Source organism: Pleurodeles waltl, chromosome 7 (genome assembly GCF_031143425.1).
Source record: "Pleurodeles waltl isolate 20211129_DDA chromosome 7, aPleWal1.hap1.20221129, whole genome shotgun sequence".
NCBI classification, from domain to species: Eukaryota; Metazoa; Chordata; class Amphibia; order Caudata; family Salamandridae; genus Pleurodeles; species Pleurodeles waltl.
Genome location: NC_090446.1, coordinates 699,450,803 through 699,478,491, shown reverse-complemented (window position 1 = coordinate 699,478,491; position 27,689 = coordinate 699,450,803). Strand labels below are relative to the sequence as shown.

The 27,689-nt window shown below is 44.6% G+C and overlaps 1 protein-coding gene across 5 annotated transcripts in view; it reads left to right on the top strand.

Moving 5' to 3' along the window:
- LOC138304557 (E3 ubiquitin-protein ligase RNF14-like) overlaps positions 1–27,689 on the top strand; it is a 123,632-nt gene that overhangs the window by 77,983 nt on the left and 17,960 nt on the right. For 4 of the 5 annotated variants that reach the window (XM_069244714.1, XM_069244715.1, XM_069244717.1 and 1 more), the window contains 2 exons: positions 5,752–5,909; positions 9,495–9,613. In XM_069244714.1, coding sequence (XP_069100815.1) covers positions 5,752–5,909; positions 9,495–9,613 — 277 coding nt within the window. The remainder of the gene's footprint in view (positions 1–5,751; positions 5,910–9,494; positions 9,614–27,689) is intronic. The other variant, XM_069244713.1, reaches the window with a different exon arrangement.

The following is a 27,689-nucleotide window of genomic DNA, read 5'->3' as shown; positions in this document are numbered from 1 at the left end:
GTGGCGTCTCCATCCAGATCAAGTCTGTTTAATCTTCCAGATGTGGGGGTTTCCTCGGATAGATCTGTTTGCCACTCGGGAGAACGCGCATTGCCCGTTATTCTGCAGCCTCCAGTATCCGATGCAGGGAGCGTTGGGGGACGCGTTTCAGATAACCTGGTGCGACCAGTTGCTTTACGCGTTTCCCCCCATACCCTTGATTCCTCGAGTGTTGAGGAAAATTCGCCAAGACCGGGCCCAAGTCATCTTAATAGCTCCGGATTGGCCAAGGAGGGTATGGTACTCCGACCTTTTCCAACTCTCACTGTGCCCTCCGCTCCGTCTCCCTCTCAGGGCAGACCTCCTCTCGCAGTCGCAGGGGCAGGTTTTACACCCCAACCTCCAGAGTCTGCACCTACATGCTTGGAGATTGAACGGGGCAACCTGAGTTCCTTCTCTCTCCCGCCTGATGTAGTGGATGTTATCTTAGCGGCCAGGCGACACTCCACTAAATCTATCTACGCTAATAGGTGGTCTAAATTTGTTATGTGGTGTGGAGAGAGACAGATTGATCCCTTACATGCTCATCTGTCACATGTTTTGTCTTTTGCACTGTCTCTAGCGCAGAAAGGTTGTGCAGTAGCTACCATTAAGGGTTATTTGTCGGCCTTGTCAGCCTTCATTTGTCTTCCAGACCAACCATCGTTATTTAAATCCCCTATTGTTCTCAGATTCTTGAAAGGTCTTCTGAATCAATATCCTCCAAAACCATTCGTTATGCCTCAATGGGATTTGTCCTTGGTCCTGACTTTCCTTATGGGGTCCCCTTTTGAGCCTATGCATTCTTGCCCCTTAAGGTATTTGGTTATTAAAACAGTATTCCTGGTAGCTATAACATCTGCAAGGAGAGTGAGTGAGTTGCAGGCCTTATCGGTTAAACCCCCTTATATAACGTTTTATGGGGATAAGGTGGTGTTGAGGACCAAGGCTGCTTTCCTTCCGAAGGTTGTTTCACCCTTCCATTTGGCTCAGACAATCACTTTGTCCACGTTTTATCCTCCGCCTCATCCTTCAAAGGAGGAAGAAAGACTACATCGCCTGGACCCAAAAAGGGCGTTGAGCTTCTATATCGACAGAATGAAGGATATCAGGCTGGAGGATCAGCTGTTTGTCGGATACGTGGGCAAGAGGAGAGGAAAGGCAGTCCACAAGAGAACACTCTCCAGGTGGGTTGTTCTTTGCATTAAAATCTGTTACTCTTTGGCAAAGAAGGATCCGCCTGAGGGCATTAGAGCTCACTCCACCAGAGCTAAGTCGGCCTCTTCGGCCTTGGCCAGGGGTGTTCCTGTGGTTGACATCTGCAAGGCCGCAACTTGGTCGTCCCTTCACACTTTTGTGAAACATTACTGTTTGGACTCTGAGGTCAGAAGGGACGGTCATTTTGCACGGTCAGTGCTGCAGGATTTCTTGGTTTGACCATTTAGGCACCCACCGCCGGGCGTGGTACTGCTTTGGGACTCTATTCATCAGGTGAGGAATCCACAGGTAGTTGTATCCATCAGAAGAACGAGTTACTTACCTTCGGTAACGACTTTTCTGGTGGATACATTAGCTACCTGTGGATTCCTCACGGTCCCACCCGCCTCCCCGTTGCCTTTTTGGTCTCTCCAAGCAATCCTTGAGTGTGCTCCTTTTGGTATTCAAAGTTGCAATACATTTTGCATGTATGATATTTGTATATATGTGTATATTTATATATAAATCTATATATATATTGGGTATATACATGATTCGTATGTATAAATATATTTATTTGTTTAAAAAAAAAAAAAAAAAAAAAGGTTATATTAAATCTACAGCTATTTTATTGCAATGTTGTGTGATTTACAATATTAAGAGATGTTGCTTTGCTCTTTCATTGCATTGGGTTATTATTATTATTCTCATGCACGTAAAAAATGTTGGTACTGTCATCGGCACGTCGGCGAGGACTTCTTATTGCCTGTATGACGTCAGACGGCGTCGCGTGGGCTAGAGTGACGTCCTCGTCGACGTGCAGAGACTAGTAAGAAGATTTCCGTCAAATGCTGGCGCCATGGGAGTATTCATCAGGTGAGGAATCCACAGGTAGCTAATGTATCCACCAGAAAAGTCGTTACCGAAGGTAAGTAACTCGTTCGTTTGGTCTAATGATGTTGTGTACAATACAGTCTATTTTTATATACCTTGGTGTTGTGTTTCTTTTGTGGTGGGGATAGTGCGTCACATGTGGTGTGTGTGTTGTGAAAGTGCTTTACACATTGCCTCTGGGATAAGCCTGACTGCTCTTGGTAAATTACCAAGAGGGTGAACAGGGGTTATCTTGGGTTCTGTCTGGCTCAGGTGCACACCCTTCCCAACCAGAAACCCCATTTCTAACAGATGTAATGTGCTAATTGTTGACGTTTGGCTCTGGTGCAAGGTGTTACTTAGTGACAGCAGATGCATATTGGCTAATTTCAATGTTGGATGGTGACATGCCTTCGGACCGTGCCCTTTGATTCACCAATATAGCCCGAGTAAGAGTGTGGGTGAGAGGAAGAGGAAGGGTGGAGATTCTGTAGTGAACTAATCACTCTAAACAGCTATATCATACAAAATTGTGTTTAGCTCCCTGGTTAAACATTTATGGCATTATATAACAACTGTGCTTGTGAAAAGGTCAGGCTGATGCTTACAAATGTAGTAGAAAAATAGGATTTCACTCAAAATGCAAAGCATACTGCATAAGCAAGGGTACTTTGCTTTCAGCATCTATATGGGCTCTATGCTGCCCTTATGTATATGCAGAAGGAGCCAGACAGTGCTGACTGCTCTGGGTGGTGGAGTAGAGTACAGTCTGCGCCAGACCCCATTCGGCAGGCCACAGGGCAGGCAGGGGCTACTGGGCTTTAACTGCAGAGGTTTTTGTTTGCCACTGGTGTCCACGGGTCAATCCCAATACAGCTTTCCAAACTGGACCAAGTAAACCCTTCTTGCACTTAACCGGGTAGTGGGGGGGATTGGGCAAAGGCTCCTGAGGAAAGTGGTGTGGGGCAAAAGCTCAGAACTCAACAAACAACAAACACAATAAAGTTGTTGTCCAGCTCAGTGCTTATCTTAGTAAAAGCAAAGTACTTTAGCACAGAAAACATAATGCTACACAGAGCAGTGAGGCTCGGTTTCTGGATTATACATTCAACTATGATACCTAGTTAAATGACTTTCCCTCTCCTCATTCTAGTAGTGGTTATTGTGTCAATAGATGTTCTACTGTAATGTAGTCATAGGCACAGATGAAGTTCAGTAGGTCTTTCCTCGCTTGGGGTAGTTCACAGTTCAAGTCACTTGTTGCATATTGAGATTAAAAGGACTGCTATAGGCAAACATCACTGCTCCCATTGCGGAACTCAAGCTGTATTTATTTAGTGCATTCTTTGGTGCCCGACTCTGTTAACTGCTATTACTGTTACGGTTTTCCTTTGCTGGAGGGCGCTCCTCTGGCTAACACTTTCAGCAACGTCTCCGTTGACACTAAACCACAACAATGGTTTCACTTGGAACTTGAGCCATAGCAGTTGGCGGGCCTGTTCAGCGGAAACTGTTGTCGCAGATGCTGTCTCCAGGCCAAGATTTGAATGGTGCTTGTTTCAGTCATTTGTGGCTTCTGGGCCGGATTCTCACTTAATTGCTTCTTTGGGCTGTTGCAGATTTCGGGATGGAATCAGACTTTGTTATGGCCGCAACAGCAGCAGGTGGATGTTGCGGGTTTGCCTTACAGGATGCAATGGCTTCTTGGATTGTTTTCTAGATGTGGCCGACTACAGGGACCATGATGAGAGACTGGAAGAACACTTATGGCACAGGGTGACTCCGGCTTCGCTCCCAAAGCCTGTCAACAATATCTGAATTGTGCTCCCTCTGGGGAAACGGCCCCTTCACTGTCATTTGTCCTGCAGGGTCTTGCACTCTTTTCTCCTCTCTGATCAGCTCAGTCAGTAATGAGAGACAAACTAAAGGGCAGGCCCTACCCTAACGTCCTCACCTTGAGCAACAGAAACTGCAGCCCCACCCCTTACCAGTTCAATCTACCAAATGGCAGTACCCAGAAAGAACTAATCAGCAGCCCTTCACCTTGAATTTCTAAGGGGAGCTCTGCCTCTTCTTACCTTACTTCAGTGTCTGGATCGTCTTCCTCCAGCCACAGAATGCAGATATTACACTTTCAATTTCTGAGGAAGTAGTTCTCATCCTGCATTTTGTGCTATGCTAAACCAGGGCACCTAAAATGATCCAACTTGTTCTACTGCTCAGGCTTTATGGCATACAGATACTCCTACTACCTGACATATGGTGCTCAATCACTGCTCATAAATGCACTCTACACATACCAGAATATCAGCGCAAGGTTCTGGTCTTCACATAACAGAAATGTACACAAGAGAAGTCAGTAGACTTCACTCTCTCTGACACAGAGAAAAAGGTCTGATCTCATTAAAGATTCACAAAATCCGTTAGTTGTCACCACTGCTTTATGTGATGCACCCAGGGCAGGGACATAAGTCAAATGTCCTCTTTGAGCGCAAGCTCAGTGCGCCCCTCAAGGTCACAGAACAAGTTCTGGACCTCGCATTACCGATGACAGGCCTAGGTCTCTTCATCTAAATTATTGTGATCCCTAGGGCCAAAAAAATCAGGATTCCAGTTTCACAAGCAGTCGGGAACTCAAGGCAGGTTTACATGCCCATTTATCATGCAGAGGACATTCCTCCCCCAAAAGCCTGCCCTCCAGTCACTTCACCATGGATATAACAATGGGGACAGGAGTGGAAGGGGTAGGAGAAAAGGCACTCTACAGATAAAGTTGCTTTTTCCACCAAGGCCTATATTCGGCTTATTCCACTTCACTAGTGGACAAACGACAAACATTTCATTTTTTAAACTGCCTGCAGTTGACTTTCTTAGCAGGACTAATCTAGCTCCATCCACCCACATATTATCAGATTTTTTTAAAAGCTTTGCAGAAAAATGAAGCCTCCAAAAAACAATCATTGACAAAGCCAAACAAAATCGCTTTGCCAATGCTATTTGGTTGCCACTATTGGCTTTGCTGGTGCTTTCACAGTTGTACCAGCACTGGCAAAGCCAATACTAGCGACTGGCCATCTTGAAAGTGTTATCTTTGTACTTTCAAGATGGTCACCACATCACAACGTAGCTTGACATTTTTCTTTACTTCCGTGGATACTCATTGTCTTCATGTGCCCTCTCTGTACAGAGGGTATGCTGAATTAATTAACCAATTAATTAAAGACTGTAGAACAGTGGAGCTGTTTCACTCTCTTTAAAGTGGTCGACAGATAATCCAGTAGCGCACTGATCAGGATTTGAATGTGCAGGCTTAGCATAAACCTTAAATGTACGGTATAACAAAATACTCCTAAATCCCTCTGAATTTCTGTCGCAATAACCACCATAAACATTTTATTCATTGTAGTGCAATCACATAAAAGTAACCAGTATTCACAAAGGATTTATCAGTACCCGTGTCTTACGCATGAAAACACCTGAGTAAAACATTCCTAAGTCTGTATTAAGAGACAACTACTCAAAAAATACTGGCGAATCACACCTACATTTGCAGTGTCTTTGATGTTAAATGCTTGGGGTTCCATGTTTAACAACCTCCCTGAGATGTTTGTTATTAAAATGATTCCTTAATGTAGGTTCATTCATTCATACATTTATTTACAGAAAAAGAGGATGCAGATGATGAATCAAATACCGTTTTTCTACCACATACACCCTTTAGTCACAAACAAAGTAAATTCAAGAAATGGGAAGAAGCGATTAGTAACCAATGTATTGAAGAGAACTGCAAAAAGTGCCCTCAGTGTAAAGTCAACATTGAGGTGAGTTAATATCTTAGCTTTTCTTGTAATCATCCCATAAATAAATGACTGAATCAATGAACGTTTTTGTTTTCAAGGTGGACGTGTTTAAATTGCCTTTGTATAGGGCTTATTACCCCTAGTGAAGTGTGTATGTCAGCCCCTGTTTGTCTAAGATCATATTTCAGAGATGTGCTTCATCAAGCGCACTCCATGTTTTATTACTGCCCATAATCTCTCATACTGTAAATTAAGATTTCCACCTGAGCTCAAAATATACTTGTAGCGTGGGGATTGTTGAGGGAAAAGGAGTTAGGGGAGAAAATTGGAGGAATTGAGGTTTTGTTTGTGGAACGTCACTAAGCTTGTTTTTATGAATACATGATCAGCTATCGAAACACATGTGCACAGCTGGCATCCACTTCAAAGCACTTATGGGACAGGATAAAAAGTTGTCCAGATATCAACATTTCTGCATGAAGGTTTAGGGTGGACACACTAGACAGACTTTCCGTTTCTTAACTGCCAACAAATGCACTGGACCTGATTCACAAAGCATTTTCTCTGAGTAGCAGTGTCTTAGTCTACACTTATGTGTAGTCTTTGTGATTTACTCATGGATTTCCATAAATAAAACAAGGTCCCTCATGGAAGAAAATCTCTTGTGATTCGCAAAGAGATTTTAGGCAAATATGCCTGGTTTACTTGTGAAAATACAGGAGTAAATCATACTTTTTTACTTTCCATTTCGTACTGTTTTGGAAGAGCATTTCCATTGTCATGATCACATGCTTCTTCAAAGTACTCATTATATCACTATGACTATTTTAGATGCAGCTTGGCATGACCAATGTAATGCCCCCTGGTTTGCAAAACCCTACAGTGTTTCTCTTCTACACATTATCACCTGCATTCCAACTATATCTCTACATGCACTGAAGAATCTCTTGTTACAATGCAAAAGATGTTCAGCATACATCAGAAACCAGTGACAATTTGATGACAAACATCCTCGCACTATGTAAAAGAAGCATGTGCTGCATTGTCTGCAAAGACATCAGACCTACTTCGGGAACCAGTAACCCTTGTGCAGTCGACGTTCTTGCCCACTTACATCATTGCTAATCGTCAATCTATTCAGACTCTATATGGGTGATAGGCCCTTCAACCTGCAAACTGTGAAACGCTTGCTGGAGAAAATAAGGGCAGTCTGCAATCACCTATGATTGATAAAAGCAATGAAACCAAGCATGCTTCCCCAAACATTAGCCACATTCCTGTGATTAAATACAATCAGAACGTTAACTTTTGGACAGTACAGATGTCATTACCAGCTACCTCTTCTTACTGCAGTCTATACACAAAGATGCTGGGTACCCACATGGATGGCTGTGTTTATGCTCTGACTCTCTGCAACATCCAAGGTTGTGCGTTCCACCAATTCTACCCTCCTTCCATACTTCATGCATTGTACCCAACATTTTCCCACTTTTGAACTATACACCTGAAGTGCTCCCAGGAACCTCATGAAAATTGAAGGGCTCATTGGCCTTGTTAATAATTAGCCTACATAGCTTCCTCAGCTATTGGAAAAGTGCTATAGGAGTTGAAACGGATATGGAAAGCGCTACATAAATACAAGCACAATACATTTCAATACAATGTGCAAAAGCTGGATTGAAAGGAGGTGGAGAATGTTAAGGACAATGCAAGTCTGTGATAAATCTGGGCCTTGGTATCTTAGGCTGATTAGAAACAACTACTGTCATCATAGTAGCAGGTTTGAGTTAGCCACCTAAAAGTGTAATGTTACAATCCTAAGGCATCCAAAAACATCTAAGTAGTGGTCAGATGAGGTCCATTCCGAAGAGCTCTGGCAGTTCCCTAAGACACCATCACATAGATTACACGCTGCAATCCCTTTCTTCTACAAACATACCCCCACATATAGGCGTAAGAATGTCGGTCTGGCCCATGCATACTGAAATGCCTGTGCTTCATTTTCAGCGCTCCTTCATGAGATTATAGTTTATTTTCTAACATGCATAATATGAGTAAAATCCCCCTGGTGCAATTACAAATCAATTACTGCAGCTGCATAGCACCAAATAGCTTACCTCTTAACATTGTTACAAATTCAGCATTCTCCTTGCCCTAACTGTACTCCGAGGCCACGCTTAGAAAAGCTGCTGTGATATGTGTCCTAATCTGCAATAGAACCCTTTGCTTCTGAACCTGCAGCTCACAAAGGTGTCTGTTTAACATTTATCTTCCTAGACTGATAATACATGGTATATATGTTTATCCTGTCTACTGGCTTCGGAGATTGTGCAGATGTCATTATGAAGGCGGCTGACCTTCTCAGAGCCAATGGACCAAGCAAACATCCAAAGATCCCTTTTTTAGAGAGCATGTGTGAAATAGAGACCTGCACCACTTGGTGAGCTGAAACACAGAGGGCCTGATTTATAACTCGGTGGAAGGGTTACTTCTTCACAACGGTGACGGATATCCCATCTGCTGAAATGGAAATCGCATTATGTCCTATGGGATTTAGATTTCGGTGGACGGGATATCTGTCACTGTTGTGATGCAGAACTGAGTTCTTAATCAGGCCCAGAGTCTTCAGTCACATGTGTGTCATGGTAAGTGGGCTGAAAGACAGTCTTCAGTCATACTGGTACATCATTATCAATGAACTCAAAGCCTCAACCAACACAGGGGCAGTTTTCTACTGCCATTTGGGTATTTGTAGTATGGGCAGCAAGTTCTTCCACATTTCTTGAATCGTCAGTAAGAAAGCCATTTAGGGATGTTCCAATTATTTTGTGGTCCAGAGCAATCCCTACTTTTGCCCCATTGCATTAGATGAGTTCTGTTTGCTAGAAGAAAAGGGGATTCTCAAGAATGTCCTCTGCATCTGCTCTTGGACAGACCACATGTGGTGCAGAGTGTCTATGCCCATGAGTCCCTCATTCACAGTTCTGCCTGTATTGGTAAATGCTGAACGTTCACCAGATATTTGTCTTAACAAAGTTACTATTTGTTGAAATTTGCTAACCGCTTACTGTTCGTGTGCATTTATTGACCATGAGGCATCTACATATCTTCCTAAAACTCCCCTGGCTCTTGAAGCTAGCTTATTGCTTCTGTCACTCATGCCTGCTATGTTCCCTAAATTAAAGTTATCTGTGACTTTGTTAAATCCATTGGCAGTGTTTTTTTCTTTGTTGAACTTTGACCTTACTTTCTCTCTTTCCCATGTTCTTTGAACCCCTTGGCATCCTGCAAGATGCTGATCTCTTGTTTCCACAATTCCTTCCTATGGGCATATCATTATATAGTTAGAGAAAACTATTCTGACAGATGTGTAGGACTTTGTAACATTATAAGGAGCTTTTTCAACAACAGTATGTACAAGCTTTTCATTCTTATGCCGTTTGTGTTTGAAAAAACTACAGTTCACTTCAGTGTTATAGTTTATGTACAGTTTTGCATCATAGTTTCAGTTTTCTTTCCCTCATCTTTACATTCAAGAAAATACTGTGGCTCAGCATGTGACACTGTGATAACCTTAATGGTGCATATTGATCTGTTACATTTCAGAAGAATGGAGGCTGTCACATGATGTGGTGTGCCAATTGCTCACTCACTTTCTGCTGGAACTGTACTCTTCCTACATTCCGGAAAAATGTGTTCTCAGAGGAGGAGATCTGCACGTGCAGGTAAGCATGCTTTGCGTACTTTATTTATTTGTATTACAAGCATGAACTGAGTGTGTGGTGTGTGTGTGTGCATAAGTATATGTATGTGTTTGTGTGTGCAGGTATATTGGTGTCATTGGGTGGATGAAGATTGGATCTCTTTTATGCACTCAGTTGTGGGAGCACAGGTAGGGTATTCTGTTAAGTCATACCAACACTGTAGGAGGCTGGACTGGCTTGTAGTGAGTACCAAGGGGTACTTACACCTTGCTCCAGGCCCAGTTATCCCTTATTAGTGTATAGGGTGTCTAGCAGCTTAGGCTGATAGATAATGGTAGCTTAGCAGAGCAGCTTAGGCTGAACTAGGAGACGTGTGAAGCTACTACAGTACCACTAGTGTCACTTGCACAATATCATAAGAAAACACAATACACAGATATACTAAAAATAAAGGTACTTTATTTTTATGACAATATGCCAAAGTATCTCAGAGTGTACCCTCAGTATGAGGATAGCAAATATACACAAGATATATGTACACAATACCAAAAATATGCAGTATAGTCTTAGAAAACAGTGCAAACAATGTATAGTTACAATAGGATGCAATGGAAACACATAGGGATAGGGGCAACACAAACCATATACTCCAAAAGTGGAATGCGAACCACGAATGGACCCCAAACCTATGTGACCTTGTAGAGGGTCGCTGGGACTATTAGAAAATAGTAAGGGTTAGAAAAATACCCCACCCCAAGACCCTGAAAAGTGAGTGCAAAGTGCACTAAAGTTCCCCAAAGGACATAGAAGTCGTGATAGGGGAATTCTGCAGGAAAGACACAAACCAGCAATGCAACAACAGTGGATTTCCAGTCGAGGGTACCTGTGGAACAAGGGGACCAAGTCCAAAAGTCACAAGCAAGTCGGAGATGGGCAGATGCCCAGGAAATGCCAGCTGTGGGTGCAAAGAAGCTTTTAATGGACAGAAGAAGCTGAGGATTCTGCAGGAACGACAAGGGCTAGAGACTTCCCCTTTGGAGGATGGATCCCCCACGCCGTGGAGAGTCGTGCAGAAGTGTTTTTGCCGCCGAAAGGACGCCAACAAGCCTTGCTAGCTGCAAGTAGTGCGGTTAGCGTTTTTGGATGCTGCTGTGGCCCAGGATGGACCAGGATGTCGCCAATTTCGTCTGGGGACAGAGGGGGCGTCGAGCAAGACAAGGAGCCCTCTCAGAAGCAGGCAGCACCCGCAGAAGTGCCAGAACTGGCACTACGAAGAAGAGTGAAACGGTGCTCACCTGAAGTTGCACAAAGGAGTCCCACGTCGCCGGAGACCAACTTAGAAAGTTGTGCAATGCAGGTTAGAGTGCCGTGGACCCAGGCTTGGCTGTGCACAAAGGATTTCCGCCGGAAGTGCACAGAGGCCGGAGTAGTTGCAAAAGTCGCGGTTCCCAGCAATGCAGTCTGGCGTGGGGAGGCAAGGACTTACCTCTACCAAACTTGGACTGAAGAGTCACTGGACTGTGAGGGTCACTTGGACAGAGTTGCTGGATTCGAGGGACCTCACTCGTCGTGCTGAGAGGAGACCCAAGGGACCGGTGATGCAGCTTTTTGGTGCCTGCGGTTGCAGGGGGACGATTCCGTCGACCCACGGGAGATTTCTTCGCAGCTTCTGGTGCAGAGAGGAGGCAGACTACCCCCACAGCATGCACCACCAGGAAAACAGTCGAGAAGGCGGCAGGATCAGCGTTACAGAGTTGCAGTAGTCGTCTTAGCTACTTTGTTGCAGTTTTGCAGGCTTCCAGCGCGGTCAGCAGTCAATTCCTTGGCAGAAGGTGAAGAGGGAGATGCAGAGGAACTCTGATGAGCTCTTGCATTCGTTATCTGAGGAATTCCCAAATACAGAGACCCTAAATAGCCAGAAAAGAGGGTTTGGCTACTTAGGAGAGAGGATAGGCTAGCAACACCTGAAGGAGCCTATCAGAAGGAGTCTCTGACGTCACCTACTGGCACTGGCCACTCAGAGCAGTCCAGTGTGCCAGCAGCACCTCTGTTTTCAAGATGGCAGAGGTCTGGAGCACACTGGAGGAGCTCTGGGCACCTCCCAGGGGAGGTGCAGGTCAGGGGAGTGGTCACTCCCCTTTCCTTTGTCCAGTTTCACGCCTAACAGGGCTGAGGGGGTCCCTGAACCGGTGCAGACTGGCTTATGCAGAAATGGGCAGCATCTCTGCCCATGAAAGCATTTCCAGAGGCTGGGGGAGGCTGCTCCTCCCCTGCCTTCACACCATTTTCCAAAGGGAGAGGGTGTAACACCCTCTCTCTGAGGAAGTCCTTTGTTCTGTCATCCTGGGCCAGGCCTGGCTGGACCCCAGGAGGGCAGAAACCTGTCTGAGGGGTTGGCAGCAGCAGCAGCTGCAGTGAAACCCCTGAAAAGGCATTTTGGCAGTACCAGGGTCTGTGCTACAGACCACTGGGAGCATGGGATTGTGCCAACTATGCCAGGATGGCATAGAGGGGGCAATTCCATGATCATAGACATGTTACATGGCCATATTCGGAGTTACCATTGTGAAGCTACACATAGGTAGTGACCTATGTGTAGTGCACGCATGTAATGGTGTCTCCAGCACTCACAAAGTCGGGGAATTTGCCCTGAACAATGTGGGGGCACCTTGGCTAGTGCCAGGGTGCCCACACACTTAGTAACTTTGCACCTAACCTTTACCAGGTAAAGGATAGACATATAGGTGACTTATAAGTTACTTAAGTGCAGTGAAAATGGCTGTGAAATAATGTGTGCATTATTTCACTCAGGCTGCAGTGGCAGGCCTGTGAGGTATTTGTCAGAGCTCCCTATGGGTGGCAAAAGAAATGCTGCAGCCCATAGGGATCTCCTGGAACCCCAATACCCTGGGTACCTCAGTACCATATACTAGGGAATTATAAGGGTGTTCCAGTAAGCCAATGTAAATTGGTAAAATTGGTCACTAGCCTGTTAGTGACAATTTGGAAAGAAATGAGAGAGCATAACCACTGAGGTTCTGGATAGCAGAGCCTCAGTGAGACAGTTAGTCATAACACAGGTAACACAGTCAGGCACACTTATGAGCACTGGGGCCCTGGCTGGCAGGGTCCCAGTGACACATACAACTAAAACAACATATATACAGTGAAAAATGGGGGTAACATGCCAGGCAAGATGGTACTTTCCTACACAACCCCCCCAAACGAAGGACAATAAGACTAGCCATGACCTGATGAGTCTTCATTGTCTAAGTGGAAATATCTGGAGAGTCCATCTGCATTGGAGTGGGTACTCCCAGGTCTATGTTTCACTGTATAGTCCATTCCCTGTAGAGATATGGACCACCTCAACAATTTAGGGTTTTCACCTTTCATTTGTTTTAGCCAAAGTAGAGGTTTGTGGTCTGTTTGAACAATGAAGTGAGTGCCAAACAGGTATGGCCTCAACTTCTTCCGTGTCCAGACCACAGCAAAGGCCTCCCTCTCAATGGCAGACCAACGCTTTTCTCTAGGGGTCAACCTCCTACTAATAAAAGCAACAGGTTGATCCTGGCCCTCAGAATTAAGTTGTGATAGGACTGCCCCTACTCCTAATTTAGATGCATCAGTTTGGACATAGAATTTTTTAGAGTAACAAGGGCTTTTTAGGACAGGTGCAGAGCACAGGGCCTGCTTCAGCTCCTCAAAAGTTTTCTGACAGTTTGCTGTCCATAATACCTTCTTAGGCATTTTCTTTGAAGTGAGGTCATTAAGAAAGGGCTGCAATGGAGCCATAGTTCTTTATGAACCTCCTATAGTACCCAGTGAGGCCTAAAAAGGCTCTCACCTGAGTCTGAGTAGTAAGGGAACCCAATCAATAATTGTTTGGATTTTCCCCTGCAGTGGTGCAATCTGTTCTCCACCAACCAGGTCTCCCAGATAAACCACCTTCCCCTGCCCTATCTGGCACTTTGAAGCCTTGATAGTGAGGCCTGCCTTCTGCAGGGCCTCCAAAACTTTCCATAGGTGGACCAGGTGATCATCCCAGCTGGAGCTAAAGACAGCTATATCGTCCAGATATGCTGCACTGAAGGCTTCCAGCCCTTGTAGGACTGTATTCACCAACCTCTGAAAAGTGGCAGGTGCATTTTTCAATCCAAAAGGCATTACTGTGAATTGGTAATGTCCTCCAATGGTTGAAAATGCAGTTTTAGGTTTTGCATCTTCTGATAATTTGATCTGCCAATACCCTGCAGTCAAGTCAAAAGTGCTTAGATACTTGGCAGATGCCAGTGTATCTATGAGCTCATCTGCCCTGGGTATAGGGTGAGCATCAGGTTTGGTTACCTGGTTGAGACCTCTGTAATCAACACAAAACCTCATTTCCTTTTTTCCATCTTTGGAATGAGGTTTTGGCACAAGTACCACAGGAGAGGCCCATGGACTTTCAGAGTGCTCAACCACTCCTAGTTCTAACATTTTCTGGACCTCTTGCTTTATGCAGTCTCTGACATGGTCAGGCTGCCTATAGATCTTACTTTTGACAGGCAAGCTGTCTCCAGTATCTATAGTGTGCTCACACCAAGAAGTGGTACCTGGCACAGTAGAGAAGAGTTCAGAAAACTGACCCAGGAGATTTATGCAGTGGTCTTTCTGCTCAGCAGGAAGACAATCTGCCAGTACAACACCTTCCACTAGAGCATCTTGTTCTGTGGAAGAGAAGAGATCAGGTAGAGGATCACTGTCTTCTTCCTGTCCCTCATCAGTTGCCATGAGCAGGGTGAGATCAGCCCTGTCATAGTAGGGTTTCAGGCGGTTGACATGGAGCACCCTAAGGGGACTCCTGGCAGTGCCTAAGTCAACCAAGTAGGTGACTTCACCCTTCTTTTCAACAATTGTGTGGGGTCCACTCCATTTATCTTGGAGTGCTCTTGGGGCCACAGGCTCCAAGACCCACACTTTCTGCCCTGGTTGGTACTGACCCAAAACAGCCTTCTGGTCATGCCATTGCTTCTGGAGCTCTTGGCTGGCCTGAAGGTTTTTACTGGCCTTTTTCATGTATTCAGCCATCCTTGATCTGAGGCCTAGTACATAATCCACAATATCTTGTTTTGGAGCTTTTAAAGGTTGTTCCCAACCCTCCTTGACAAGTGTGAGTGGACCCCTAACAGGGTGTCCAAAGAGGAGTTCAAAGGGGCTGAAGCCCACTCCTTTCTGGGGTACCTCCCTGTAGGCAAAAAGGAGGCATGGTAAGAGGATATCCCATCTCCTGCGGAGTTTGTCTGGGAGTCCCATAATCATGCCTTTGAGAGTTTTATTAAATCTCTCCACCAGTCCATTTGTTTGTGGATGATAGGGTGTTTTGAACTTGTATGTCACCCCACACTCTTTCCACATGGCCTTCAAGTAAGCAGACATGAAATTGCTTCCTCTGTCTGAAACTACCTCTTTTGGGAAGCCCACCCTGGAAAAGATTCCCAGGAGGGCCTCTGCCACTGCAGGAGCTGTAGTGGTCCTTAGAGGAATTGCCTCAGGATATCTTGTGGCATGGTCCACTACCACCAAGATAAACCTATTGCCTGAAGCAGTAGGAGGGTCAAGGGGGCCAACTATGTCAACCCCTACCCTTTCAAAGGGAACCCCAACCACAGGCAGTAGAATAAGGGGTGCCTTTGGTGTGCCACCTGTCTTGCCACTGGCTTGACAGGTTTCACAGGACTTACAAAAATCTTTTGTGTCCTCAGACATTCTAGGCCAATGAAACAGGGGAACAAGCCTGTCCCAAGTTTTCATTTGCCCCAAATGTCCAGCAAGGGGAATGTCGTGAGCAAGAGTTAGGAGGAACTTTCTGTACTCCTGAGGAATCACTAATCTCCTGGCAGCTCCAGGTTTAGGATCCCTTGCTTCAGTGTACAAGAGGTTGTCCTCCCAGTAAACTCTGTGAGAGTCACTGACATCCCCATTTGCTTGTTTGACAGCTTGCTGCCTTAGACCCTCTAGTGTGGGACAGGTCTGCTGTGCCACACTCAGCCCCTCCCTGGCAGGCCCCCCTTCACCCAAAAGCTCAGCAGTGTCTGCTTCCAGCTCCTCTGGTGTAGGTTCTGCACAGGGTGGAAACTCTTCTTCCTCAGAAGAAGAATCCACTGTAGAGGGAGGGATAGTAGGAAGTGCTTTACTTCTACTAGCCCTAGCTTTAGGGAGCGCTTGGTCCATTGTTCCAGGATCCAAGCTTCCCTGTCCTTTTTGCTTTTTGGCCTGAGCCCTGGTTAAAGCAAAAATATGCCCTGGGATGCCCAGCATTGCTGCATGGGCCTCCAACTCCACATCTGACCAAGCTGATGTCTCCAAATCATTCCCTAGTAGACAGTCTACAGGCAAATCTGAGGCTATCACAACTTTCTTTGGACCAGTAACCCCCCCCAGTTGAGATTTACAACAGCCATGGGGTGGCTAAGTGTGTTGTTGTGAGCATCGGTTACTTGGTACTGGTGACCAAATAGGTGTTGTTCAGGGTGGAACAGTTTCTCAATCACCATTGTGACACTGGTCCCTGTAGGCCTGGACCTCAACACCATTTATTAGGGGTAGTTGCCTGTACTTATCCATGTTAAGGGGACAAGCAACCAAGGTGGCTAAATCAATAGCCCCTTCAGAGGCTAACACAGCCTCTGTGGTCTCCCTAATCAGACCAACCCCAACTAAGTTACCAAAGGTGAGCCCAGCTACTCCCTTAGATTGGCTATTAGTAGGTTTGCTCCCACCACCACTGCTATTAGTAGGGACACTAGGTGTAGCAGTAGGGGTTGTAGTGGTAGGAGGCTTGGTGCTTTTCTTTGGACAACTGGGATCTGTTGTCCAATGGCCTTTTATTTTACATAAATAGCACCATGGTTTCTTTTCCTTATTTTGATTAGAAGAGGATTTAGGCCACCACCCCCACCAGAGTGTTTTTGTGGACCTGATGAAGACTCATTTTTAGATTTGTCCCCACCTTTGTCTGAAGGCTTACCATCCTTCTTCTTGCCATCTTTGTCACCCCCTGTATGAACTTTTCTGTTCACCCTTGTTCTGACCCATTTGTCTGCCTTCTTTCCCAATTCTTGGGGAGAGGTCAGATCAGAGTCTACCAGGTACTGGTGCAACAAATCAGACACACAATTATTAAGAATATGCTCTCTCGGGATTAAGTTGTACAGGCTTTCATAGTCAGTCACTTTACTGCCATGTAACCACCCCTCCAAGGCCTTCACTGAATGGTCAATGAAATCAACCCAGTCTTGTGAAGACTCCTTTTTGGTCTCTCTGAACTTTATCCTGTATTGTTCAGTGGTTAAGCCATAACCATCAAGGAGTGCATTCTTAAGAATAGTGAAATTGTTGGCATCACTTTCTTTCACAGTAAGGAGTCTATCCCTACCCTTACCACTAAATGATAACCATAGGATAGCAGCCCACTGCCTTTGAGGGACATCTTGAACAACACAGGCCCTCTCAAGTGCAGCAAACCACTTGTTAATGTCATCCCCCTCCTTATAAGGGGGAACTATCTTATGCAGATTCCTGGAATCATGCTCTTTTACAGGATGACTATGGGGAATACTGCTGCTGACACCATGGGTTTCTAAACCCAATTTCTGTCTTTCTCTTTCTATCTCTAGAGACTGCCTATCTAAATCCAGCTGTTGCTTCTTGAGCTTCAGCCTGGATTCCTCCACTCTCAATCTATTGAGCTCCCTTTCTAACACTCTGTCATCAGGGTGGGTGGGAGGGACATGTCTTGAAACAGAAGTGTGGTGAGAATGGACAGAAGGAGACCTATCCCTTACAGAATTCACCCTAACAGCATGGCTAACAGTGTAATGTGAGAGCACACCATCTGTATAATGTGACCCAGCATCTGTACTAACTATGCTAGACTGTCTAGTAATGGGCAGGCTACTAAGTTTCCTTCCTGAATCTATCTCTAGGGGAGTCCCTGGATCAGATTGGGAACCATTAGCTACTTTTTCAACAGATGGGGCCCTTCTGGCCTTATCTTGTTCTCTAAGCATGTTAAGCAACAATTCCAAAGAAGGATTCTTCCCTACACTCAAACCTCTTTCTATGCAGAGACTCCTTGCTCCTTTCCAGCTAAGGTGATCATATGCAATTTTGGACAGGTCAACAGTTTGGCCTGTGCCAGACATTTTTAGAAAGAGTTAAGTGATAGAAAAAGTGAAGAAAAAGTGAAGAAAAAGTTTTTCAGAACTTTTGGAAAGACAGAAAAAAACTTTTTCAACTTTTTAAGAACTTTAGAAAGTTTAGATGTACTTTTCAGCACTTAGAAAAGAGTGAAAAGAGGAAATGCAAAACCTTTTAGCTATGTGTACACACACTGAACTTGTTTTGTATATTTTTCTCTTATGAAAAGTACAATGTCAAGAGTAGTAAGTAGTCTCAAAGCACTTATCCCACCGCTGCACAACCAATGTAGGAGGCTGGACTGGCTTGTAGTGAGTACCAAGGGGTACTTACACCTTGCACCAGGCCCAGTTATCCCTTATTAGTGTAAAGGGTGTCTAGCAGCTTAGGCTGATAGATAATGGTAGCTTAGCAGAGCAGCTTAGGCTGAACTAGGAGACGTGTGAAGCTACTACAGTACCACTAGTGTCACTTGCACAATATCATAAGAAAACACAATACACAGATATACTAAAAATAAAGGTACTTTATTTTTATGACAATATGCCAAAGTATCTCAGAGTGTACCCTCAGTATGAGGATAGCAAATATACACAAGATATATGTACACAATACCAAAAATATGCAGTATAGTCTTAGAAAACAGTGCAAACAATGTATAGTTACAATAGGATGCAATGGAAACACATAGGGATAGGGGCAACACAAACCATATACTCCAAAAGTGGAATGCGAACCACGAATGGACCCCAAACCTATGTGACCTTGTAGAGGGTCGCTGGGACTATTAGAAAATAGTAAGGGTTAGAAAAATACCCCACCCCAAGACCCTGAAAAGTGAGTGCAAAGTGCACTAAAGTTCCCCAAAGGACATAGAAGTCGTGATAGGGGAATTCTGCAGGAAAGACACAAACCAGCAATGCAACAACGGTGGATTTCCAGTCGAGGGTACCTGTGGAACAAGGGGACCAAGTCCAAAAGTCACAAGCAAGTCGGAGATGGGCAGATGCCCAGGAAATGCCAGCTGTGGGTGCAAAGAAGCTTCTACTGGACAGAAGAAGCTGAGGATTCTGCAGGAACGACAAGGGCTAGAGACTTCCCCTTTGGAGGATGGATCCCCCACGCCGTGGAGAGTCGTGCAGAAGTGTTTTCCCGCTGAAAGGACGCCAACAAGCCTTGCTAGCTGCAAGTCGTGCGGTTAGCGTTCTTGGATGCTGCTGTGGCCCAGGATGGACCAGGATGTCGCCAATTTTGTCTGGGGACAGAGGGGGCGTCGAGCAAGACAAGGAGCCCTCTCAAAAGCAGGCAGCACCCGCAGAAGGGCCAGAACAGGCACTACGAAGAAGAGTGAAACGGTGCTCAACCGAAGTTGCACAAAGGAGTCCCACGTCGTCGGAGACCAACTTAGAAAGTCGTGCAATGCAGGTTAGAGTGCCGTGGACCCAGGCTTGGCTGTGCACAAAGGATTTCCGCCGGAAGTGCACAGAGGCCGGAGTAGCTGCAAAAGTCGCGGTTCCCAGCAATGCAATCTGGCGTGGGGAGGCAAGGACTTACCTCCACCAAACTTGGACTGAAGAGTCACTGGACTGTGAGGGTCACTTGGACAGAGTTGATGGATTCGAGGGACCTCGCTCGTCGTGCTGAGAGGAGACCCAAGGGACCGGTGATGCAGCTTTTTGGTGCCTGCGGTTGCAGGGGGACGATTCCGTCGACCCACGGGAGATTTCTTCGCAGCTTCTGGTGCAGAGAGGAGGCAGACTACCCCCGCAGCATGCACACCAGGAAAACAGTCGAGAAGGCGGCAGGATCAGCGTTACAGAGTTGCAGTAGTCGTCTTAGCTACTTTGTTGCAGTTTTGCAGGCTTCCAGCGCGGTCAGCAGTCGATTCCTTGGCAGAAGGTGAAGAGGGAGGTGCAGAGGAACTCTGATGAGCTCTTGCATTCGTTATCTGAGGAATTCCCAAAGACAGAGACCCTAAATAGCCAGAAAAGAGGGTTTGGCTACTTAGGAGAGAGGATAGGCTAGCAACACCTGAAGGAGCCTATCAGAAGGAGTCTCTGACGTCACCTGCTGGCACTGGCCACTCAGAGCAGTCCAGTGTGCCAGCACCACCTCTGTTTTCAAGATGGCAGAGGTCTGGAGCACACTGGAAGAGCTCTGGTCACCTCCCAGGGGAGGTGCAGGTCAGGGGAGTGGTCACTCCCCTTTCCTTTGTCCAGTTTCGCGCCTAAGCAGGGCTGAGGGGTCCCTGAACCGGTGCAGACTGGCTTATGCAGGAATGGGCAGCATCTGTGCCCATGAAAGCATTTCCAGAGGCTGGGGGAGGCTGCTCCTCCCTTGCCTTCACACCATTTTCCAAAGGGAGAGGGTGTAACACCCTCTCTCTGAGGAAGGCCTGGCTGGACCCCAGGAGGGCAGAAACCTGTCTGAGGGGTTGGCAGCAGCAGCAGTTGCAGTGAAACCCCTGAAAAGGCAGTTTGGCAGTACCAGGGTCTATGCTACAGACCACTGGGAGCGTGGGATTGTGCCAACTATGCCAGGATGGCATAGAGGGGGCAATTCCATGATCATAGACATGTTACATGGCCATATTCGGAGTTACCATTGTGAAGCTACACATAGGTAGTGACCTATGTGTAGTGCACGCATGTAATGGTGTCTCCAGCACTCACAAAGTCGGGGAATTTGCCCTGAACAATGTGGGGGCACCTTGGCTAGTGCCAGGGTGCCCACACACTAAGTAACTTTGCACCTAACCTTTACCAGGTAAAGGATAGACATATAGGTGACTTATAAGTTACTTAAGTGCAGTGAAAATGGCTGTGAAATAATGTGTGCATTATTTCACTCAGGCTGCAGTGGCAGGCCTGTGTAGTATTTGTCAGAGCTCCCCATGGATGGCAAAAGAAATGCTGCAGCCCATAGGGATCTCCTGGAACCCCAATACCCTGGGTACCTCAGTACCATATACTAGGGAATTATAAGGGTGTTCCAGTAAGCCAATGTAAATTGGTAAAATTGGTCACTAGCCTGTTAGTGACAATTTGGAAAGAAATGAGAGAGCATAACCACTGAGGTTCTGGATAGCAGAGCCTCAGTGAGACAGTTAGTCATAACACAGGTAACACAGTCAGGCACACTTATGAGCACTGGGGCCCTGGCTGGCAGGGTCCCAGTGACACATACAACTAAAACAACATATATACAGTGAAAAATGGGGGTAACATGCCAGGCAAGATGGTACTTTCCTACAAACACCTTAACTAAAATTAAGGGTCTGATAAAGAAAACTCTTTTCTAGTAACAAATAAACTTGCACCCGTAAAATTGTGTTACTTGTGTATGCTCAAAATGCATGAGATGCCCCATGCATAACCTACATTTCTTGTGAAAAACTTGCACGCAAGTTGAAATTGCAAACTTGCCTACTTTGCTTATGCGGAATGGAAGTAGCCAGTGTCAGGCATGCACATGAGGGATACACCCACACAGGAGCAAATCTCACAGGAGTTTACTCATTCAGAGAAGTAAATGATTTATTTAGTTTTCCCTGCTCATTGGCCCTCATGGAGAGACTCGCTAAAATCCAATCTTGTATGTCCACACAGCAACTAACACTGAACACAACTAAAACGGATTTTCTCCTGAGCTCCCTGCCTCATTTACCAATTCCAGTGTAAATATGGCTCAACTCCATCAACTTGTTTCCTGTAAACCCTCCATTGTTATCTGTATCAAGTCTCTTGGGTTTATGCTAGACAAAAACCTGAATTTTTATGCTCACATATTTTGCTAAAGCCCGGGCCTACAATTTAACGTCAGACTCCTAAGAGGAATTACATTTTTCATTGTTGAGGATGATTTTACACAGTCCTGAGTATTATCTAGGGTTGGGGTTGGAAACTCCCTACTGACAGATATTCCCAAACTTCCCTTGATCCCCTTGAAAGCTGCCCTCCATGCACCTGCAGGTCTAGTTACAGGAAAACAATGGTCTTGGCACATTTTGCCAGTTCTGATCACCTTCAGAATAGCTCCACAATTGAAGCCAAGAGCGGTGATTCTTAAGATTTTGACTTCGGTTGACCCCCTACTGGATCAATATTGGAATCCAAGGAGCCCTACTGATTCTTTATTGGATGGAAGCTCAGGACCCTCGGCCAAAGCAATTTCTATGATTTGAACCTCAAAACAATAAACAAAAGTACAAAAACAAGCATACACCAAACAAATGCTCAAATATTTAAATATTTTTTTTGATTCGTAATCAAAAATGTTTCACATTTTTTATTTTGTTTCTTTATTTGTAAATACTTTATGACTTTTGATTTATTCATTTTGATACTATTTAATTTTGTGAAACAGTTGCGGACCCCAGAGTAGGCCTCGGGGACACTGAGGTTCTCTGGACAACAGGTAAACAACCACTGGCCTAGAACATATTTAAACTTTAAGCCATCCTACATAATGCATATCTCTCCTTAGTTGTAAACCTGGAAGTACTTGGCCCACAAACGCACTACTATAGAGTCATTCTTGAAAAACCAGCCTCCAAGGAAAAAAGAACTCTCGAACATGCCTTTCTCAGGGAGACCACCCCTAGCATGGACCTCCATATTCCCCAAAATCAGAGCCAATCATAACCCCATTTATAAGGCTTTTGTATCAAGCTCCTTGGAAGGTAACTTAGAGTGCAGTGGAGCAAGAGTACCACTGTAAATCAGTGATACTTCTGCACTGCCAAACTTGTGGTTGCCCCACCCTATTTGCAGGTGGGACATTGCTGGACTTCTGTTGGCAGAACTTCAGCTGGCTCTGCCAGTGGAAACCCATGATCTGGTGGCCCATCTGCCACTGGGCCATCTGGTCATATTGACCAACCTAAATATGGCAAGGTGGCCAAGCAAGTATCCCGCACGGGATTTCCCTGCCTGGAGCTGCATGACATCTGTGCCACCTACATCCCCACTAAGCCCAATAACTATGATGTGACCTTCAACCGAAATTCCTTATCTTTCAGTACCAAAAAGTAAAGCTTCCATACAAAGTTGATATCTTTCTTTTGAATTGTGTACGTTTTTCTGCATGGGGAAACACAGGCACATTATCGCCGCCTGTGTTTGCCACACAGTGATTGTTGTTTGTTTTCTTCATGACGGCTCCCCCAAAATCCACCCCCATTGCACTTCTTGCCTGCTCCACCCTGCCCAAGGGCATTTTGTCACCTCCAATTGCAGCATTGTCTAAATAGTCATGACAGTGTAGCTGGTGAAATGTCATTGAGCAGAATAAATGCGGCACACAGTTTTCATGCTATCTCTTTTCAACCATGCCAAAAGTCACTTCTACCAGAATATGATCTCACTAATTATTAAAGTTTTGTAAAACAATAGTGAGTCAGTTATATGATTGTCTTTCAAATTATTCCTATCTTGTAACGGGATTATGCACTGAAAAGAAGAAAATGTAAGAGCGTGCAAAAGCCTTAGAGTACCTGAATTGATACTGTTATGTTTTTTTGTAAGTGAACAGAACTTCCGCCCTAAAATCTGGACCCAGTTTAAAGTCCTTACCCTCATTTAAGTTTGCACACTAGAGGACGGTTTAAGATTTACAAATGTCAAGGGAGATGGCGATCCTGCAGGATTTTTTCATGCACTACCTATGAACATTATGCTCTACTGACTTTCTACACAGCTTCTTAGCTTCAACATCCACCAAATCATTCCCATAAAAACAGTATGTCAGGTTAGCAGTGCTGCAGCACTGCATTTGTTTCTTGCTATTTAGGTTGGTGGAGCTACTGATATTTCATTAATGTGTGATACTATTCAAATAGCAGTCATATGACTTTTGTTAAAATGCTAAACAATGGCAAAAATCTCATGAGGTTATTTCCCACTCTGTGAAAAGGGAAACCTCTAGGTGGCTCATTTAGAGTCTTGCTTATGGCCCGCCAGATGAGTGGAGTCTATGGGCTCTACTTTCCTGTAAGAAGACTGCCCTATTTGAGATCCCTGCCTATCTACATGGCAGCAGCTGATCCCACTTTTGTTCTGAAGGCAAAGGAGTTTGCTGAGTGGGTGCCACGACGTTTTGGCCCAGCTCCATCAACCTTTTCGTTTTGCAAAAACAAAATCCCAAAGAGAGTTTCTTTTTGAGAAATAAAACATAATAGCCCTGTTGTGCAAGTGGTTTTCTCCTTTGAGGTCATTGATTTATTTCCCTGCCTGGATCCATCACCAACAGCGTCCTGTGAATCCTGTGAAATTTAAAGAGGTCTTGGGTGGACGTGCACTGAGCTCATGCTACTGATGGCTCTCTAGTGCTAGCACGTGCATGTCTTTGAGCCATAGACCTGATAACAAGCTGGAAGGCAATTTCTGCACTCACTGCTGCGAACTGGGCACATTTTTCTTGCCTCACCAAATTCAAACACTTCAAGCTCATTCAAACTACAGAGTTATATTAAACCTCTTTGGCGCCAAGGAAAGATTTATTGGGGCCTCCCTTTTTCAGAACAACTTTAAACATAAAATCATATATAATTACATATATCCTTTATATAAATTATGTATAATGTGTACATTAAGTGGTGACTCGATTATGTTTATTAAATCCCATCAAATTCTTGAAACCTGCATTGTCACCTAAGAAAATCAGGAGATCTACCAGTAGCATGCCAGTGTCACCTTGCCCTTTATCATTCAGCGTTTCATGAGATGCAAGCAGGAGAACCATCTGAGCCAGCCTGTTAATTCTAACTGACCAGCAGATAGGACTAACAGCATGACAATCTTGTTGAAAAGGAAAGCCACATCTTCTAAGTGGCAGTGAATATTCTTGTGAAACTTCTCCTGCCTATGCCTTAATGCCGATATTTAGTAAGAATGGAGTGGGGGTTGATGCCAGAAAACGTAGCTCTCATGAAATAACTCATTGAACTTTCAATGTTTTATACCAATTCCAGACTTACCCTTGCTTGCTCTGCCACCAGTTTTGTGGGTGCTCCCTCATGTGCTGGTCAAGCCTATGACATCGTGTTTCCACCATTTCTCAGCTTCCTTCTCTGGGTGTGATCTCAGAAGACGTGCCTGTTTTGGATTTGCCCGAACGCTGTTCTCCTACATTCTATAAGGTTGTAGACCAGTATCACTCTAAAAGCTCTGCAAAATACCAAATGTTCTAAAAATTCTACGAACCAGGAAACGACAGCCTTTAGGACAGCAGGTCTACAGTAGCAGAAAACCAGGGAAGTAGAAAGCGGGGATCTTAAGCATGATACATCCAGGCTCGAAAGGTACACACCAGGATGACAAACACATGGGAACTGTGAACAGGTGGACATGCTTAGGGAGAACTAGGCAGGAGCAACATAAAAAAGCATTGGTAATGATCCAAAGACACCAACTGGTATGATAAGACAGTTCGATTCTGTGTTTAAGGATGAAGAACAGGCTGCCAGAATAAGCATCACCCCAAGTCAGTTCAGGTACAGGTCACCCATGCGGAGCAAATCATTTACAAAGACCGTACCACATCTGCTGAAATACACACTCACGCAGATCTAGAAAAGGGTATTAGTCATGCATGTTATTGTAAAGTTTGCCAAGACTCAGAAAAAAAATGTCAGGCATTACTCTCACAACTGTCATGGCTTACATGGTGGGCTAATTGACCAAATCCCCACTGCATTGAAAAGAGTCAACCAATGTCTTCTATCGGCCCTGCATATAAGCAACTAGCAGTTTGAAAGTCCCGCTATCCTACAACAGGGTACAAACAAGGGCAACATCTCACCTTCCTAAAAACATTGTGCTCACCCATTTGGACAGAGTTGGTTGGCGAATCTCCCCATCGTAAACTCTCTCTGACAAAAAACACAACCCAAAGTCAGCACTCTGCATTAGGATGCTCTAGCTGGCCAAATACTTGACGTATCTGCACAATATATAAAAATAACTCAACATAACATAGAATGACATTGAAGTGGCCAGAATTACTTGAGGCCAGTCCTCCTCAGAAGAGGAAGCTGGGGGTTTCTTCCTAATACAGCTGATAGACAGTGTTGAAGCAGGTGTTAAGCTCTAAAAACCCAGCAAAAAGGAGACAAAAAGTTCAGTTATCTTTCATATTGATCACGCTTACAATTAAATAACGGTAACATGAAGAACATGTATTAAATAAACAGCTGACACAAAAGCAAATTTTGCAGTTTAAGCGAATTATTTTTTTCTTTGTAAATCAACTCCAAAAAAGTGCCACAAATACCTCCTCAGAGAGCTTAGATGGCCAATGTGGCATTTTAAATCTTGAGCTTTTCAAGTTTAATTTCCTAAACTTGTAATTTCATCTACGTACTAAAACAAACCAGCCCAATTCCGGAATTTGCCTTTCAAATGGGTGCCTGATCTTATACAAAAGTTTTGAGTTCGAGGAAAAATCAAACCTCTAATCACAGGGCAGAGCCGATTTCACAATTTTGTCATCCAGCCTCGAGGTGTGATAAGAAAATGATACATATCTTTGTAGTAGATGCATTAAACGTCTCTGAAACTGTAGCAACAGAGATACTGAAAGCAATATAATCATATTAACTCACTTGTGTATAGGTTTGCAGCCGAGCCTTTGACCATAAAGTGTTTTTGCCTTCAGTACTCGTGCACCGGACGTTCAGCATTTTAGCGTCCTGGTCTGTGGGGCCTAACCTGCAGTCGATGGGACGAGCAGAAGGAAAAGGAGACCCCAAGTGCCTCGGACGTCTATTCCCGCCAGGCAGCACACAGAGAGGCCAGCTCCCATGGCCGGGGCCTTCCTAAATTGAATATATATTTTATAGAAAATTAAACGTTACCGATGATCATTAAAGGCCTAAAGAGCAGTTTGGTTATTTTGAGGGCGCTGGTGATCGGAGTTTGTAGCACCTTTGGGAATATACGTTTCCATGTTTTACCCGGAAGCTCCTTTAAAACTGCATGAGTAAACAAACAAAAATCAACCTGGAAATACAGATTGTCACGGGCTGTTTTACCCAAAAACATGGACAGAGGAGTAAGCCCATCTCTTCGTTAGATACTGATACTCCCGCTATTTGTAACTTCGCGTTTGAGACGTTTGGAACAAAACTTTTATCCAATTTTAAACTTGCATTCTAATAACTAAACATATTAATACTTTTTTATGATATTTAATGCTATCATTGCTTTTCATTGATTGTGTGTAGTAATATTCATGAGAAGGGGTGCAGCTAAGGTACAAATGGATTCTTCCATGATGTTTATCTGCCTTGCTGTTGCAAATGATTTCCTTTGGTAACAACTTCTGGGGTAAGTCGTGCAAATTTACTTTGGTGTAAGAAATAAACACAAACTCCCATGTGTTTCCTCCAAGTGTGTTTGGACTTTCAGTTTCTGTCAGTGGCAGGCACCAGTTGATACAAGTCTGGCATGATGTCATGTTCAAAGGCTACGTTTAAGGACACATGAGGCATCTTAAAACTTTGATTATTTAAATGCAGTGCATGGTAAGCTAAACTGCTCTTCTCCCTTGAGTCAGTGGGGTCCAGATATATGCTGCTGTAAGCATCACAATTGTCGTGTAAGCCTTTCTCACAACCTGTGGCTCTCTGAATGAGGCTGTTTACTTTGCTTTCTAGTTCAGTTTTCATTATAGATTCATACAAGAAGAGGATCATTGCTAACAGTAAAGGCTTTAAGAGTAGTCCTTATTTCACCAGTTTCACCTACCGTTTTCTTTTGAATCTGCTGTTGTTGCAGCTCTGCTGGTACATTTGAAGGTAAAGCGTGAGTCCTCCGATACAGTGTTTCTGCTTTTTTGGGCGTTAGGTTAAGGTGCTAAAAGCTTTTTTTGTGATTGAGGGATATTCCATAAAGTATTATTAACACTTGTAGATCAG